This window comes from Cucumis melo, chromosome 4 (genome assembly GCF_025177605.1).
Source record: "Cucumis melo cultivar AY chromosome 4, USDA_Cmelo_AY_1.0, whole genome shotgun sequence".
NCBI classification, from domain to species: domain Eukaryota; kingdom Viridiplantae; phylum Streptophyta; class Magnoliopsida; order Cucurbitales; family Cucurbitaceae; genus Cucumis; species Cucumis melo.
In genome coordinates, this window is record NC_066860.1 from 1,017,721 (window position 1) to 1,036,585 (window position 18,865).

Below are 18,865 nucleotides of genomic sequence, written 5' to 3' on the forward strand. Positions count from 1 at the left end.
CTAATTGTCTGTGAAGGTTTGTATATATAGACTAAAATTTAACCATAAATGATTGAGATTAAATTGAAAGAAAAAAGGTTTTGTGATAATTCAAAAGGTGCATTATAGTTGTTTTGAAAAGAGTAGTCAAAGTAGAAGAAAGTCTTTTTATCTCCCATGACCATATCTTTGTCTTCTACCTTCCCACCTCTTACTTTTTTTCAACACTGAACGAAAAAAAAAAAAGCAGAAAAGATAGCCGTCGGCCCGCCGGGATAAAAAGAGCGTTCAACCCCAAATGAAGCTCCCACCTGTCTTCTCTCCTCATCTCTCATTTCTCATTTTCCTCTCTCCCCTTTCTTCCCAATCCATTCTGGTGAGAATTTGCAACTCTTTTTCCTTCAATGTTTTCAATGCTATACACACACACACACACACACACACTATGTTTCTCTCTTCTTTTTTCTACTTGAAAACGTTTCCATGGATATCTAGAGCTAATCTTGACGATCAAATAGGGTTTAAGACTTCTGATTTTCATGCTGCATTCTTGTTGCTCATTCATATTTTCTCCCAGGGGTTGTCTACAATTTTTCATCTCATGCATCCCCATGATTTCTAAGGCTGATTTTTGTTACGTGATTGATTGGCAATGTTTTTTCAAAAAATGTTATCTAATTCCATTTTTGTGTAAAATATGATTGGTTGGCAATTCTTTTCTTTTTTATATATAATTTAAATATTACACCAAAAAAAACGGATCGGATATGGATAACACAAAAAATGAAATTATTTACAAAAATATAACAAAAATATTGAATATTTTGCTATTTTTAAAAATGTCGCTTCTACGTAGTTAAATTGATTAAACAACCAATTATGTATTTTTTGAATTTTCTTTCGATATCTATTATATACCTTCGTTTGTGCACAGACGAATTTATTAATAAAATAAATAGAAATAAATATTTACTATAATTGTTTTCCAAATAGAAAATACAATTTTGAGTAATTGAGTAAGTTTAAATTAACTTTTTAAACCAAATATAATAATTGAAAATTCAATTATAAGTATATGAAAAATCACTTTTAAAAGTTTGGTACCAAACATAAATTCGATTGCTTCAAGATTAATTGTACAGTAAATCTCTTTTTCTAAAATCAGTTCCGCAACTATCACTGTTAAACACGCCCTAAGTTTGTTAGAAGTTAATCCTTGTGGTTGGTTAAACAAATTGACCCAAAAACTTGAGTTGTTAAGTCGTGGTAATTAATTTAATTATATCAACACTTTAGTTAATAATCTCTTGATCGATATTAACTGAGGAGAAAAAGACATCGTAGATGTTCATGATATGTATCATTGATCTATAAAAAGTTCAAGTTGCTGGATTGTAGGAAATGGGTTAAGAAGAAGGAGAGAAGAATGGACAAGTATATTGTATTTATCTTAGTTTGTATGTTGTGTTTTGAAAGTTTCATACATGGGTGCTGTGCAGCTGCCTCATAGCTAACAATTTATAAACTTCTTGTTGTTCTTATCAATATTCCTTCCTTTAATCTTCCTTTGTCTTTCTTGGTTTGGTAAAAAAATCGATTCATTTTCCTACAAGGCAATCTTCAGCGGTAATGATATTCCATTTTGATGGTTAAGTCAAGTAGTGTGTTTAATGGATATTCCATTTTGATATATAACATCACAGATTACTAAAAATCAACTTAAAAAGAGTGTGAAGTGTTCACCAATATCTATATGGGGGATGTGGCTAAAGATCTTGCTTCTGGGACTCTTGGGGGAGCAGCTCAATTGATATGTGGGCACCCATTTGATACGATTAAGGTCAAGCTCCAAAGCCAACCTGTTCCCCTTCCTGGCCTTCGTCCCAAGTACTCTGGAGCGATGGATGCTCTCAGACAAACTTTAGCTTCAGACGGTCCAAGAGGTTTGTATAGAGGTATGGGAGCTCCATTGGCTACAGTTGCTGCACAAAATGCTGTCTTGTTCACTGTCAGGGGACAACTAGAGTCCTTATTTAGGCCTTATCCTGGTGCTTCCCTTGAAGTTAGCCAACAAGTGATTTGTGGGGCTGGAGCTGGCTTTGCTGTGTCTTTTGTAGCTTGTCCAACTGAGTTGATCAAGTGCAGGTTTGTAAAACGTTTTCTTGAATGTCCTGAAGTTCGTGACTCCACCCCCATTTATTATATATATAAAGACAGTAACTAACAACCTTAGCTTGATCTTTTGTTGTTAATGAATAGATTGCAAGCTCAGAGTGCATTGGCAACATCAAGTTCAGTTGGTGTAGCAGTGAAGTATGGTGGTCCACTTGATGTAGCTAAGCATGTTGTCCAATCAAATGGAGTGAAGGGTCTTTTCAAGGGCTTAATTCCAACTATGGCAAGAGAAGCACCTGGGAATGCAGTGGTTTTTGGTGTATATGAACTGCTAAAACAATACTTTGCAGGTGGTCGAGACACGTCGAATCTAGGAAAAGTCCCAGTGATGGTGGCTGCAGGTGTAGCGGGAGCTGGCTTTTGGCTAGCTGTGTATCCAACTGATGTGGTGAAGAGTGTGATTCAAGTTGACGATTTCAAGAACCCAAAGTTCTCTGGGTCTATTGATGCTTTCAGAAAAATCATGGCCTTAGAAGGAACCAAAGGCCTATTCAAAGGTTTTGGACCTGCCATGGCTCGTAGTGTCCCATCTAATGCAGCATGCTTCTTGGTATATGAAGTCACTAGATCTACTTTAGGTTAATCCAAGAATTCATTTGGAACTTCACATGTTCACTTATATATGCTTAACTGTTATACCCCTTGTGGCTAATTAAAAGAAAAGCCATTCTGAGGTAATAAAATTCAACATGGCCTCTCCATGTAGTGGTCATTTTCTTTCCTTTTTATTTGCACTTAATTCGACTTTGGTTGTCAACGTTGTGGAAAAAATTATAATAAACGAAGATTGTGTTGTGTTGATATCGTGCATCTTCTCGAATTACTTTTATTTTTTTAGTAAACGTGTTATTGATATTTAATGATAATTGAAGTAGTGATCTCTTTTTCTTTTTAGTACAATAGACTATGGGAATTCAATTTCAAACTATTCCAACTACATTTGTAGGTTTGTTGAACTATGCTTGCTTTGGTAGTTGAAATAACGATTTTAAAAAATGAGATTTTGTAAAATTAATTCAACGCAATCACATCAATGTTTGGTTAGGATTTTTATAAGTGATTCGAAAACAATTACATCGTTATAAAATTACTAAAAGAATGACCTACTGAAAATGTTCTTGAGTTGAGCTTTCATAAGAGATGTAGAGCTAAAAAAAAATTATTCTTGAGCAACTACTATATTTTAATTAAGAAGTAAATGAAATGATTATAAGTTGATGGGATGATTCCATATCAAATCATCCTACCAAACATACTTTAAGATTTAGGATCTTTTTTTCTCACATAATTTAATTTAATAGAACAATTAAGTTTTTTTTTTTTTAATTTTTCTTAGATCTATTCAATCTTATTAAATACAAAATTAAACATTTGAGAGGTATGATTCTTCAAAATTTATTTTTGTAACTATTTTGATTTATTTTGTTATATCTAAAAATAACCATACTTACTTGATTTACAATGTTTCTTGTAAATGAGATTTGAATATTCAGTAATATAATGTATTTATCTATTTTCTTAAAAAAAAAATTCAAATATAGCAAAATTTCAAATCTGTTATTGATATTTGATAGAGACTAACAGAATTCCATATCAAGCCTATTAGTGATATTGATATTGATATCAAGCCTATCTGTTAGCTACCATTGATAAATTTGAAAATTTGTTATATTTTATAAATATTTAGAATAGTTTACTATTTACATTATTTCAAAAAGAAAAAAAAAAGTTAACTTAAATAATAATAATAATAAATAAATAAATAAACCAGAAAGGTCTAAAGTGGTGAAGTTTCAATCAAAAGGCCATCCAATGAAAGTTGGAAAATTTTTCACAAAAATTTGGAAATGGATCTTCACCACTCATCATTTCCCTAAAGAATTATCCATTCTCTTCTTTTCCTTCCCTACAAAATTAAATCAACCACCCCATCTTTTTTACTTTGGACCCTTTACAAATATTTAATGTCCAAAGAAAATAATAATAAATAATACACACACCCATTTCTTTTATTCTTAAAGCTTAAAGAGACAAACAAAGACATCAATATCATTCCCATAATTTCCTTTCACAAACCCCTTATCTGACACACAAAAAACTTAGATGACCCATCAAGACTTTAAACCAAAAGCCCACTTTTTTTTTTTTGACAATAAATTTAATTTTATATGCATATATCTAACTCCATTATTGGACTTATTAAATAATTCCTTTATGGATCATCACTCTCCTTTGGGCTCTTCCCTTTCACTAGTTTATTGACTCAGTAAAAACAAAGAAAAAAAAATGATGGGAAAACTTAACTGTTTTACACTAAAAAAGAAGATAGTGATCATCATTTCTCCATAGCCAAGAAAAAAAAAAAAACAAAAACAAAAGCTTTAATTTGAGATTCTAATGGAAGCTGATGATAATCCCAAGCTGTTCCATCTTCCACAACGTAATTCCTCTTCATCTTCCTCAATGACCCTTTTTTCAAGATTGGATCATTTGGATTTTGTTGTAAGTTTAAACTATACAACAATTAATTTGGTTTATGCCGATTTTTGTTTTTGTTTTTGTTGATTTGTTCTTGTGGGGTTGTTGGTAACTTTCATATATAGATGAAGGACTTGGAGAAAAAACAGAGATTGGAGAGATTATTTGGAGGGAGTAATTTAGAAGAAGGAATGGGAGGAAGAAGCATATCAATGGATGTTGCACTGAAAGATACTTACTTTAAAGGTTCATTGTTGGATCGTGTGGCTGCTCTTGAGCATAGACTTGTTCAGGTTCAATATTAAATATATATATATATTAATCCTTTTAACTTTTTTTTTTTGATATGATATGTTCAAATTTTGCATATATTACTATATTGAGAATATGTACTTGAAAAGATTAAACCTAAAAAGTTAACAATTTGATTATGGGGGGATCATGCAGCTATGTTTGGAGATGGAATCAGCAGGGAGCTCCTCAAATCCTTCATCATTAACAAATTCATCACAAACATCACTTGAGATAATTACTTCTTCTTCTTCTCCAAAAATTTTTTGCAATGGACAATCATCATCTGCTTCTTCATACCCCACATTTCATTATCCCAACAATGGAACAACTTCACAAATTTCTCAATTTCAGGTAAAGAGGTTCGATAAAACTTATATTATATTTTCTATATGAGTACTATTAATATCATTTGCTAGGGATCAATTTCAATTTGTATTATATAATTATATTCTCTTGCCTCAACTTGGAGGGGATAATCAATTAAGCATTATATGCTTTTGCTTTTCTCTCTCTCTCTCTCTAGAGAACTTTTTTGTGTCAAGTTGATGTCCTTTTGAGCCACTGAAATGTGTTTTTTTGGGTATTTTGTTGGAAGCTTATCTTTTTCCAAGACTGTGTAATTCATATTTTGTTACGAGCGTTGAAGATAAAGAATGCATAAAATAAAACGTAAAGTATAGTAGAAAATCGCGAAACAACGTTTACGTAATTCACTAACAAAAGTTATAAAATACAGAATAGTTGGAACTTCTAGGGTTAAAAAGTTTATATATTGTCCTTCCTTGAACCTTAGGATAATAATAGTAAATAAACCATAAGAAAGTTCAATATATTAAATACGAATCCCCCTTTTGACACCGTATAATTAACATATTCAAGGTCTTCCAACACAATATTTGTTAGCACAAAATTGGACTCATATTATCATTAATAAAATTGTTGGAATGTCTTGAATGTGATATATGATGTTTTTTATGATGATCAAGTTGGGGGTCACTCTTGTGTCATTGGAAATATTTCTCCCTCTTCTTGTTAACATAGTTAACACATTGATGATGAACCATATGTAATTTATATGTGTTTGTTTCTATATATTACTTTATATTTTATGTTCATCTTTAACTGTCGATTAATTCATAACAAAAGCTTTTAATATTGTTTCTTAAATAACAATGGGTTCAATGACATCAATGTGAACCGGTTCGATACATGTTCGTTCGGTTTCAACAAGATATGGTGAATATGAGTGATGAAAATATTTGTATTTATCTTTTAGAATGTCTTTTCATATATATATTATGTTAATTAGAATCTAAGCTTTTACCTATGAGTTTAAGTATAGCATTTTTCAAATGATTCAATATATGTTCTTATATATATATATATATATATATTCCTCTCCTTTTTACCTTCTTTTTCATTTGATAGGAGAAGCCTCAAAGACAACAACAGAAAAAGAAGCAACAAAGTACTCCAAAAGGTCAAGTAGTAGTTAGTAAGACAATGACTGAAAAGGATGAAGAAGTAGGATCTTGCAAAAATGTGAAGAAAGGGAATCCTTCTTTCAAATGGCCACACTTGAGATTGTTTGGTTGTTAATGCTTCTTTCCTTCTATCTTTCTTTCTTTTCTTTTCCCAAGTTTCGGAAACAACGTAACGCTTCAAAACCATTAAAAATATGATTGAATATGTTTAGAATACGTTAGTCGTACTTCATGCCAGCTTAAGTTTTTAAGTTTGTACTTGTTGATCGGTTTATCAATAAAGATGATCTTATGTCCAAATAGAAAAGTAATTTGAAGATGGATTAATAGTCATTTCGGAAGAATTGTATAATGTGATTGATCATCATGTTTTTTTTCTTCCCTTTCTTTTTCAATGTCTTCACATATCATGTGCATATTTGAATTTTAAATAAAATTTAGAACAATCTTAAATCTTAAAATGTAATAATCATCATGTTTACCATACACATATATACTTATTAGTTTATTACTATTGAAGAAGAACTAATGATTAGTGATCATCATGCTTTGAATAAGCTTAATTAAGCTAGGTAATTAACCATATGTCTATATATATATATATATATATATTCATATTAAAGTTTGAATTTTCAATGATTTCATACAATATTGTTAGACTAATTAAATGATTTGTGAGGGCCTCTTCTCATTTCATTGGCTAACATATTGTAAGCAAACAAATTATATTTTAAGTTTTGTCTTAATTTACATTAAAAGTTAAAAGTATGAAATTTTCTTTTTTTTTTTAAAGAATTAATGTTTCGATAATTATTATCTCTTTTGTCCTTTCAACTTTATTTTTTGAATTTTGTCCCAAATATTGCATTAAAATTGAAAATATATTTCTGTGGAGATTTAAGCTCATTATTTATTTAATTACTTCGTCACACAAGAAATAGTTTAAAAATCATCAACATAAATGAAATTTTATTCATTATTTGTCACATCAATTTATATGCATTATATTAACAATTACATCAATTTTCATCTTATTTTATTTCAAAAAATATTCACTATAACCTACCCCAAACTTAAGGAGGGTTTTATATAATTTAATCTCTATAGGAAACATTATTATTTTAGTTCAACCAATGCAAAAGAAAGAAATCAAATTCTTGACTTTTGAATTTAATTTCCACTGACCATCAAAAGTATCATTTTACATTTTTATTGATAATTTTAAAATTATTCTCTCTCTCTCTCTCTCTCTCTCTAGTAGATTTAATTTAGTGGTTGCTTGCAATATAATTTTTATTTTCTACGTAAAATAATTAATAAATAGGATTTATTTAGAATTATATATTTTAATAAAAATATATTTAAAATGATCTTTGATTGAAATTAAAATATTATTTTCACGAGATCTCTCAAATTTTGTAAGATACACGAGCTAATCACTACTCTTATAATCGATCATTTGGTTTTTGAGATAAAATAATTTAGCAATGTTTTAAATAATTCTTATGATCCAATTCGAGAATGTCGAACATCAATTCATTTATCATCATTATCTTTGTTTCCTTTTTTAGATAACTCTAATACCAACCGAACAATTATTGTTGAGCACCCTAAATCTTACACAAGGGAAGCTTGCGAATAGAATCAAAGGGTGATAGTGGTTGCGACCTAAAATCCAAGAACGAAATACCGATTCATTTATCATCATTATATATTGTCAATTTAACGTTCTTACTCTAATACCATTGAATTCAAAACTCATTTTATAAGTTGTTTCTACAACTACTAATAATTTGAATAAATTAACATAATTAGATCATTTCAATAAATATATATCATATGTTATAGAAAGAACTCACAATTTTTTGCAACATGATTGAATCCAAAATATTATTATTGTATCTTAGACCAAGTCATCACTATTAATCATATAGCATTATTGGGTCAACTAAACAACTGTTATATTCATAAAATAACATTTAAAATATTGAGAATCAAATGCATCAACTTTTATAGATTATCTAACATTATGTTCCACTCATACCTTTCTTTCTTTCTTTTTTTTTTTATTTATTTATAAATAGGGGCTAATTAATTTAATTAAATGCTAGAGAGAGAAAAGAAAGAGTAGGAAAGAGATATAATTTATTTAATAATTTGAGTTAATAATATTTTAATTTCTTTTTTTATGGATATAAAAAATGAAGTGGGGAACAGACAAGTCATGGGTGAGCTGACTTGAAGATATCAGTTGGATGCTTTCATGTTCAAATTGAATTTTTAGGCCTTTTTTTTAATTAATACTTCTCCCCTTTTTGCCCTTTATAATTAAACTTTCAAATAATATAATTTAATCTTTGTATATATTTCTTTTTTAAAAAAAAAAAAAAAGAAAGAAATTTTAGTGTATAGTTTCTAAATTTGGAAAAAGGTTATTTTAGCTGTTGGTTTTTTTTATTAATAATTTTACTGGAAATAGCTAAATCTATTCCAAGATTTTGTCATCATGGCAATGAGATAAGAAGCATTAATTCTACTTATAAGAACAAGTGCTAAATTTGGTTTTAATGTAAAGTTTATCGATTAAAACGATTCTACATCGTATGAAAATATACTTTTAAGTAATTAGAGTCAAAATCTAGTGTCTTGAGATTTTAAAGTGGACGTTAAAATGTTAAGATTGAGTAATATTTTATTAGGGTTGTTATCACTAAGTCTCTTGTCTATTGTCATTGCAGCAGTGAATAGTTACCACTAGCTGGTCGTTGGACGGTCTATTTGCTTTTAAGTTATGTTACCAACTATTCTATAAGAGAAAATTTCACCTGTTTATGATGACTTTCACTTTCAACCTAATTCACTGCCTACATTTTGCATTGACGACGGGGAACACTCATTATTTATGACATGAACTACTAGATCCATAGAGGTGTCTCGAAGAAATGATAGAGCAAAATTAAAGGCGATTTTGGAAGGTTGATAGGTTAGCATTAGTTATATGAACAAGGGTTGGACAGGATGTGAGTCTATTTTAAGGTCGATTACAATGAGTGATCTTGCGTAATCATCCTATAAAAGATTGTTTTTCTCGTTATTATGTATTTTGCGTAGAAATATAATTCATTTTCATCCATTTTCATGAGCATATAAACTCAAGTAGATCGAATTGTGTTATATATATACATTGTTTGTGTGAAAATGTACTAGATATTTCTTCCACATAAGACCTAACAAGCCCATAATATATATGATGTATTACATTGCTATTTTTGGAACCAAAGGTATATCTCATTTATTTTTCCAAACAAAACAAAAGGGAAAAAATCTAATTATTTTATTTTTCTATCAATTTCGTATACTTTTCAAAAATAGACTACTTTCAACCATTTATTATAACTCATATGTTATTAAATTTTATTTTGAAATATACTATAATTGCTAGATATTCTTAGCATTTTTGTCCATTATTAAATTTTAAATCCTATCCAAAAAAAAAATAATAAGTTTTAATTATTGGTGTGTGATCCATCATTAAGGAGTGTTAAACCGAGCAACTTGAATTAGGTAGAGTTGGCCTACGTGTTTCCTATACAACGTACATTTATTGAAAAATTTCATCTACTTCTATATTTTTTTAATTTATACGTAGTAGAGAAAACTAATAACAAAAAAAATATATACAATGAAATGATTGATTGAAGGTAATGTGGAAACATTATATTGTAGCATGATGATGAAATTAAACAAATTTAATGGGACAATAATTATTAAAAAAGAAAAAGGAAAAAGGAAAAAATATAAAATTAATTTGATTAGCTGGAAAAGACGTGGCATATGATGCTGACGCTTTACTTCCTTTTCCAATGAGCTTCGACCTCATCTCTTTTCCACGTCATTTTTTTGTGTCTTTTAATTAATTAAACTAATTAACTAATTAATTAATTTACATAGAAACAAAAAGCGACATAATTATAATTTAGTTGTTTCCACCCACATTATTATAATTAATTGTGTTTTCAAACCCTAATATTAATAATTATAAATTCTTTCCTTTACCAAAACCAAAAAGAATTATATAAATTTCTTGTTATTTGTATCTCCCTATCCCCCCATTTCAATTCATTGAAATTGACATGATATGATATCTAACTAACAAAATATTATAAATTTTCTTTGTCAAAGGAGAAAAATTAAATCAACTTAATTGAAACTTTTAACCTTTTTTTTTTCTTTTTGTTCAGCAATGTCAAACCAGCTGATGTTTCATTTATGAATTATTAGGTTCTGATAAAATATTAGAAGTGCAGTTGTCCCACATCGAAAAATTCTGAGTTACAAGTTGTTCTAAACACACTATAAAAAATGTAATATAATGTCTTTGGTTTCAACTAGTTCTAATTAGAATACTTTAAGCTTAGGCGTGCTAATTTTATTGTAATCAATTTTTTACTATTGATGAGATCGGTCTCACCTTTCATGGTAATGGTCGACCAGTACTTCTAGCGTTGAATATTAAGAAAAATTTACTCTAAGGAAGTATACACAAATTATTATTAAGAGCTTGTTTTGAAGTTTTAATTTAAACAAACTAAACCCACATTGTACTTAAATCTACATCAATAATGTAACAACTACACCATGAGAGTCTTATTTAACAAATTTTCATACTCATAGTTTTGATATTTTTTTTTTAATTATGAAATAATACTTGATTTTGATTGTAGCCTCTTGAATGTTCCTAGTGATACTTTATACTTTATAGTATATTATTTCTATACCTAACACTAATAAGTATCAATGAGCTCATAAACATTTCTATTAAACTTAAAAGTAAAGTGATTTTGAAATATTTGAAGGATAAATTCATTTATTTCTTATTACATCAATATATTTCACACTACTATATTTAGAGAAAAAAAAAATATTCCATCTCGACTTAAAATTTTCCGTACTATTTTCACATATTACTTGTTACATTATTAAAAATAATGAAGGTTAAGTTAAGATAAGTGATCGAAATCGAAAATTTTTCATATCACTCTAACTACAGTAGAAACCGAAATCGAAAAACTTTTTTTATTGAACCGTTTGAGATTCCAACCATAAATTTTGAAGAACAAAAATTAATTTTCTATTTTTGTTATTTTTTGAAAAATGTATATATTTAAATAAATAAATTTGAACAAAAAAAAGTCCTCTCTCTCTCTCTCTCTCTCTCTCTCTCTCTCTCTCTCACTCTCACCCGTCTAAAGTCCGACATTTGTAAAAGAAAAGCAAAGGAAAAAAAAAAGGAAAAGAAAAGCGCTTAACCGAAATGGAAAAGGGCGAACCGTCAGAAATCGACCACAACGCCACCCCCACCGCCACCGCTACCGTCACCGCTCACCACCTCTCCGTTCCAGCTGGATTAACTCAACACGAGTTCGACAACTTGAGGAATCTCATCTTCGAGTTCCACACCTACGAACTCCGCCCCGGCCAATGCTCCTCCCTCCTTTCTCAACTCATACGAGCGCCGCGCGATGTGGTTTGGTCCGTCGTTCGCCGCTTCGATAAACCTCAAACTTACAAACACTTCATCAAAAGCTGTACAGTCGCGGATGACTTCATAATGACCGTAGGATGTACTAGAGACGTCAATGTAATCTCCGGTCTCCCGGCGGCGACAAGTACAGAGCGGCTCGATATACTCGACGACGATCGGTATGTGACTGGTTTTAGTATCACTGGAGGTGAGCATCGATTGAGGAACTACCGTTCTGTTACGACAGTACATGAAATGGAGCGTGACGGTCAGATCTGGACCTTGGTGTTGGAATCGTACATCGTGGATGTGCCGGAAGGGAATACGGAAGAGGATACACGATTATTTGCTGATACTGTTGTGAAATTGAATCTGCAGAAGCTTACATCCGTTACTGAAGGAATGGTTCGTGCCGTTGATTCTGCTTCTGCTGCTGCTTCAGGTACTACACCTTCATCTAAATCATCATCACACTGATTTCAGAAAGATCCTCGGGAGAAAAAAACAAAAAACAAAAAACAAAAATACTATTGGAAATGAAAAGGAGATAGAAAGAGAGACATTATATTTCTTAATTTCTTCATCATGTTCTTCATCTCTTTGATTTTGAATTTGAATTTCTTCTCCTTTTTGTTGGGGGCAATTTGGTACGTGACTGTGAGTATGGTTCTTTTTGTTAATTGTATGAAGAACAAGGAAATTTCATTTACTTTTCCAACAACAAAAAACAAATTGATTGGGATGTTTATAAACTGTTCTTAATTCATTTTTCTCTTTTTACTCTCATGAAAATGAAATTCCGTGTGTTTTACTTCAATTTTTGAATGACTATGATGGGGGAACTGGGAAGATTCAAGTGTATAACAATGACATTTCAAGTCATATATGTGTATGAATGTTGAGAAGAAGGATTTGGTAGTTGTGATTCTGGGCATACTTGTATATACTCTATACCATTCAATCTCTGTAATTCACTCTGTTTTTTGGGATTTTAATTACAAACTCTTCCATCAATTATGAGAAAAACATAAACAATAGAAAAGAAAAATAAACACAAATAAATATATATCACATCCCACAACACTGTGTTAGCTACATTATGGACAAAAAGATAAAATAGTTTATTATGAGACAAGAGGTGTTAGCTAGTCGGGTTAAACGCTTCATATATTGTACTCCATATAATGTTTTAGGTACATTTTTGGGAAGACAAAATAGTTTATTATTGAGGAAGAGGGGTCACATTAGAGTTTTTATATCACATTTCATTTCATAAATGGTGTGTTAGCTACCTCTAGTGATAGAAGAATAAGATAGTTTATTATTAGCTAAGAGGCCTCAATAAGATTAGAGAGTTTATATATCACACTCTAGAAGAATACCCTATATTATGTAACAAATTCAAGTCGTTTCAACAAGTTACGCTAAATGATGCGTAAGACAAGAGGACAAATCAATTATGGTGAATATATATAGTGATGGGGAAGGGAGATTTTGTGAGGGAGTGTGATAAGCAGGGGGAGAGGGATTAGGGTTAAATGCAAGGTAGAAAGGGAATTATGAATGAAAGAATCCATGGATGGGTATTCTAAGAAAGAGTATAGGCCATAGAAGTTTTTTTTTTTTCTTCTTCTTCTCCTTTTTTACTTAATGTAATAAAGCTTTCAAGAAACACACTCTCACCTTTCTCCTAAAAATGAGAGAAATATATTGTTTGTTGTTGTTGTTGTTGGTGTTGACACAGCCATTTGTGTGTCAGTTGGGGCATGTGCAAAAATTTTCCCCTTTCAGAATCTCTCTCTCTCACATCATACTTTCCTTTGGTCTTGATTGAAAAAAGCAATTCCTAAACAGTTGGGGTCCTCCATCTTAATGCCATTGGATTGGACTTCTTCTACTACTTATTATTCTTAATGGTAATTATACCTCCTCCCTTTGAATTTTTGTACAATGACTTCAATTCTTTCTTAAAAAAAAAAAAAAAAAAAAATTGAAACTTGACCAACTTTTTTAACCAAAAGCTTTCTTATCCGTCAAAATGAGCAAACTCAACTACTATAATATTGGAATAATCAATTTAGAAGTTTGATTCTTATAAGGTTGGCATCCCTAAGCTTGTTTTTCTCTTTTGCATTAGTTTTACCTCATTTTCTCACCAGTTTTCCTTCTACACTTAGTTTGTTCAACATTTGAAAAAACTATACACCTTATTTGTCGGTCGTAGCGAATTGTTAGAGGAAGTAGAAACAATTATGTTTGTCTCTACCAAAAGTAGAATACAGGAAGGGAGCATTGTTGTTTGGTAACGAATTTAGATGAATGGAGGTAAAATAACATTTGTCCAAATTTTTAAAGTCAATCCATCAAACTATTTTGTCCTTTTCTATGGTAAAATATCAAGAGTTCTATATTATTAAATTTGGGATTAAAATATTTAGTATTGGTATTTAATTTCATGAATATATTGATGAATATGTCAATAAATAAATTACTAAATATTTTTTTAATTAACAATTGAATAATTGTTTTTATTTCTAAATTAGGAGATAGATTTTGGTGTTAGTATATATTTATATATGCATGTTATGTATGTATCGAGGAATATTTTAAAAGTTTAGACGGCCTATTATAAAACAAACAAAGTAAAAAAAAAAATATATATATATATATTAATTAAATTGGAGGTCTATAAGAATATTTTGAAGTAAAAAGGACATTGAAATATTTTATTGGATGTATAAAAGTTAAGTAGATCTAGATGTGCCATCTTGGAAGTTTTGATATCAAACTTACTATCTAATCTTAATTATTTTGTATTTTATGTATTGATTTATATAACAGTATCAATTATATAAATAGAAAATATATTTGAATTCCACAGGGGTCTCTAAAAAACATAACTATTTATATGTATAGAATAATTCAAAAAACGAAAAAAGTATATGGACCCACAATAGAAAATACCAAAAATGTCATGTCAACCACGCACGTAATATATTTGTATAGGATCATTCTTTTGGTACAGATTCTTGTTTAGATCTGGCTAAACAATTTTTTTAAATTTTTTTGGTACATGATCGTTTTTTTTTTACACAATCGTTTAGATTTTGCTACTTCAATCTAAACGATTCTTCCTAACCGAAACGACGTAAAATAAGGATGATCAAAGAAATCGCAGCGAAAAAAGTAGAGAAAAAAAAAAGACGATAGAAAGAAATCAGATTTGAGTAAAACCACGTAAGAAAAAGAGGAAAAGAAGAAAAACGATGTAAAGAAAACGCAGTGAAAAAAAAAAGGACAGATAGAAAATAATAGCAGCAAGGAAGAAAGACAGAAGACCAAACCTAAAATATTTAAATAATGACGAACTTTACTCTGTTACACGTAAGTTTGTTATATTTACGAAAATTCACCAATTCCATACTTACTAACCGAACTAATATAAATAATTATTATTTAAAAATGAGTTATTAAAAATAATTTAGTTCATATTACTTCAAGGTTAGAATACGTATTTTTACATTAGATTTATCTAACCATATAGATTAATTATTAGGTTTTTTACCGAACACCACAAATGAAATTCTAACTTCTCAAACCGTAAGAACTAAAATTTGACATTCTCATTGCTATAACAATTAGTCAATCATGAAAAAATAATTTAACTAAAACTCAATTACGGAATACATAATTTAAATCATATACAGATAGTAGTCTATCATAGTTTACACAAAAAAAAAAAAAAAAAATAGACACTTATAAATCATGTCTTATCTACAATAATACAATCAACACTAATTCCTTTGGTTGACTTTATTTTTCTAAGTTAATAATTTAAACGTCTCTCAAATTCATAAATGATATTAGAAGATCAAACATTTAACCTCTTCGTAAATAGTTCGTATTTAAAGTAGTTGAGATGTAGTGTGATTGACGAGATAATTATTACATCAAACACATATACTTCTAATCAATCTTTTCAAACTTTGTTGCAAAAACTTAAATTGTTAAATAATTTAAAAACTTATTGAAATATTTTGACCAATTGGAAAATTTGGATTTGTCGTAAGCAATTATTGATGTAGGTCAAATCATATATATATATATGTGTGTGTGTGTGTGTGTCTATATGATCTACCACTTGCCTCTCCTTTTCAAATTAGTGTGTATTATGAATTCTTGTTCATTGACATAAACTAATTATCTTCAAAATTAAATCTCATCCTTTTAATTGATATTTAATTCTTATATCACAAAATGTATGAATTTTGATATATTATCTTTATTTCATATCACAAATTAATTTAAAACAATAAAATTCGGTAAATTTCCAATCAATAAATAGGTTTTTTTTTAATAGGCTTCAAAAGACATTAAAGGAGAAACGATAAATTTTAAGTATAATAATTATATGCATAAGAATTTCATTTGAGTGAATAACGTTCACCTATGAAAATGACATATAAATAATATTCATGATAATGTAAAAGTATCATTCAAAACTCAAATTAAAACCTTAGTTTTGAAATATCATCTAAGATTTATATTAATCATCCTTACATTAAAATAGAATTAATTTTGTTAAGCTAATAATATATATTCTTTTTTCTGTTATATTTTATAAATAATTTTAATACTTTGCTATTTATAACAATTTCCCTTATTTCAATTCTAACATATTACTTATTATGAAATTTTAATTAACTATAAATATAGAAAGAATGCATTATCTAATATCCATATTTCACTATGTTTTCCCTAATATATATATATTGAATGGTATAAAAAGCCAATAATATTTATCATTAAACTTAATCATCATTCTCATAATGAATTGATAAAAAATAATTTGAATACGAATTGCTATATTATTTTTCATCAATAATTCAGCCATAGGATGGGTCAATAATGGTTTGACTAAATAAGAAACAATTAAATAGATTTCACATTAAGTAACATAATATGATCAAATGATCTGATAATTAAGTTCATTTCACACAAATTCATTTGAATAATGGTTTGACTAAATGTAATAAATTCATTTCACACAAATTCATTTGAATAATGGTTTGACTAAATGTAATAAATTCATTTCACACAGTTTCATTTATTAAAATTTGGAAAATAATGTTTTAAATTAGGGGTAGGTTAGAGACTTAGGGACTCTATAATATACACTTTTTTTTTCTTTTCTTTTCTTTTTATTTTATTAACGACGTTAACTAATATAATATATGTACTTGAAACTAACATTAGAAATATGTCATTAAGAGCTTAATCATGAAATATATGATTCGAATCCTCGTTGTATCAAATGACAAACCAACTTTTATTGTTTGAATTTGATCAAAAACTTAGAGATCAAAATGAAAGTTTTATTGATCAAAACCTATGAAAAAGATTTTTTTTTTCCTTAAATTAAGGAAAAAAAGATTTCTTAAAAAGTTATTTCTTCTCGCTAGAATATTTTATTCTTATTTTAAAAGTCTTATAATTATGTAAAACTACTCCAACGTCCTTCCTTCTAAACTTATTCTTACAAACTCACTAACCTAAAAGTTAAAATTTAAAACTTCAGACACCCAACACTTACAGTGTTTTAAAATCTACATTTAATTTTTGTTGATATATATATGTATATGTATATATAATATGATTAAATTTGGATTTGAAAGGGAAGAATAAATGTAGTATTTTTAAAAAAGAAAAGGTGATGGGGGTAAGAATATTAGAAGTATAAATTGAGGAATCTAATGGTATGTGGGGGGATGATGATGATGAGGATGTAGAAAAGGAATTTGGCCCTTTATATATATATATATATATATATATATATAGATATATATATATATATAGATATATATATATATAGATATATAAAGAAGAAGAGAAAGAGAGGAATTATGAGTGGGGGTTGGAGCAAGTTGGCCAACTTGCCAATAGAAATTGAAATAAATTCCAATGTGTTAGCAAAAGTGAAGCCTTTTCATGATCCCAAAGATCATATCTAATTCACAAATTTTTAATTGGAAAGTAACACTCTAACCAACACACACACACAAATTTTAGGGTTGGTATCATCAAACCTAAAAGTAAAGGCTTTGTCTTTCTTCCCTTAATAATGAAATATATGGGTATACAGAATTAAATAAAATGTCTCTTCATGTTCTTCAATGTTTTTGGAAATTAATTTTACCCAAAAAAAAAAAAAAGGACCAAAGGGAAAATTTTCTATTATTGAGTGTACTCATTTAAGAAAATTAAATATATGTATGACATAATTCAATGTCTCTTTTTTGTTTATGATGAAGAGAAAGGGGGAGATGGAGAAATATGAGAGACCAAATAAAAAAGGATTTAAAAAAAAATAGTTGAAAATATTTACCAATATATAAAGTAAAATTATTATTTTTAAAGTAATTGTCTATCATTAATAATTATGAAAATTTATTTTTAGAATACAATAATTGGAAGGTGGAAAATCAAAATTTTCAACAAATTGCATTTATTAAAGTTTGCAATTTGGGACTTAGTGGTTTTCTTTGGTAAGGAAGAAAAGAAAGCCTTATATATATTTCACAAATCATGGAATGGTTACAACGTTTCTAATTTGGTATTATTGACCATATCTAGTATGTTAGAGCAATTTAAAAATTTTAATATTCTTGATCGTATCTAGAATAATTAGTAGAAATATTTGTGATGTTTGTTGAATCTAAAAACTTAAAGAAATCTTTTGACTTCAAGTAAGAAAAAAAGAAGTGAATGTGTGTAGAGTGTTCGGAGTGTGGAAAACATTCTTTTTGAAGTTTTCGTCTTTTAACATCCATATTTTTTTATTAAATGTTTCTTTCTTCCAAGTGATTATCTCTCTTTTTATTGCGTCAATTTCTTCAACCTAAAAGTGGTTGATGAGGAGAATTAACATATT

General features: G+C 28.7%; 3 protein-coding genes across 3 annotated transcripts; all 3 read left to right on the plus strand.

Moving 5' to 3' along the window:
• The first annotated feature begins 220 nt into the window (after positions 1-220).
• Positions 221-2,964, plus strand: LOC103503540 (mitochondrial carnitine/acylcarnitine carrier-like protein). Its single transcript, XM_008467749.3, has 3 exons — positions 221-355; positions 1,683-2,124; positions 2,239-2,964. The coding sequence occupies exons 2-3, from the start codon at positions 1,733-1,735 to the stop codon at positions 2,735-2,737; spliced, it is 891 nt and encodes a 296-aa protein (XP_008465971.1). The 5' UTR covers positions 221-355; positions 1,683-1,732; the 3' UTR covers positions 2,738-2,964.
• A 1,460-nt stretch (positions 2,965-4,424) lies between these two features.
• LOC103503541 (uncharacterized) lies at positions 4,425-6,754 on the plus strand. Its single transcript, XM_051083493.1, has 4 exons — positions 4,425-4,656; positions 4,758-4,925; positions 5,080-5,277; positions 6,355-6,754. Exons 1-4 carry the CDS (start codon positions 4,552-4,554, stop codon positions 6,523-6,525), a joined length of 642 nt encoding a protein of 213 aa, XP_050939450.1. The 5' UTR covers positions 4,425-4,551; the 3' UTR covers positions 6,526-6,754.
• A 4,874-nt stretch (positions 6,755-11,628) lies between these two features.
• LOC103503542 (abscisic acid receptor PYR1) lies at positions 11,629-12,700 on the plus strand. The gene has a single exon (XM_008467751.3). It carries the CDS (start codon positions 11,725-11,727, stop codon positions 12,409-12,411), a length of 687 nt encoding a protein of 228 aa, XP_008465973.2. The 5' UTR covers positions 11,629-11,724; the 3' UTR covers positions 12,412-12,700.
• Positions 12,701-18,865: the final 6,165 nt, after the last annotated feature.

Excerpts from the sequence above, each read along its gene's own strand:
- LOC103503540 (XM_008467749.3), top strand. The coding sequence starts at position 1,733 with ATGGGGGATGTGGCTAAAGATCTTGCTTCTGGGACTCTTGGGGGAGCA. Across the intron at positions 2,125-2,238 it reads ACTGAGTTGATCAAGTGCAG|ATTGCAAGCTCAGAGTGCAT; the intron begins GTTTGTAAAACG and ends GTTAATGAATAG.
- LOC103503541 (XM_051083493.1), top strand. The coding sequence starts at position 4,552 with ATGGAAGCTGATGATAATCCCAAGCTGTTCCATCTTCCACAACGTAAT. Across the intron at positions 4,657-4,757 it reads TGGATCATTTGGATTTTGTT|ATGAAGGACTTGGAGAAAAA; the intron begins GTAAGTTTAAAC and ends TTTCATATATAG. Across the intron at positions 4,926-5,079 it reads TTGAGCATAGACTTGTTCAG|CTATGTTTGGAGATGGAATC; the intron begins GTTCAATATTAA and ends GGGATCATGCAG.
- LOC103503542 (XM_008467751.3), top strand. The coding sequence starts at position 11,725 with ATGGAAAAGGGCGAACCGTCAGAAATCGACCACAACGCCACCCCCACC.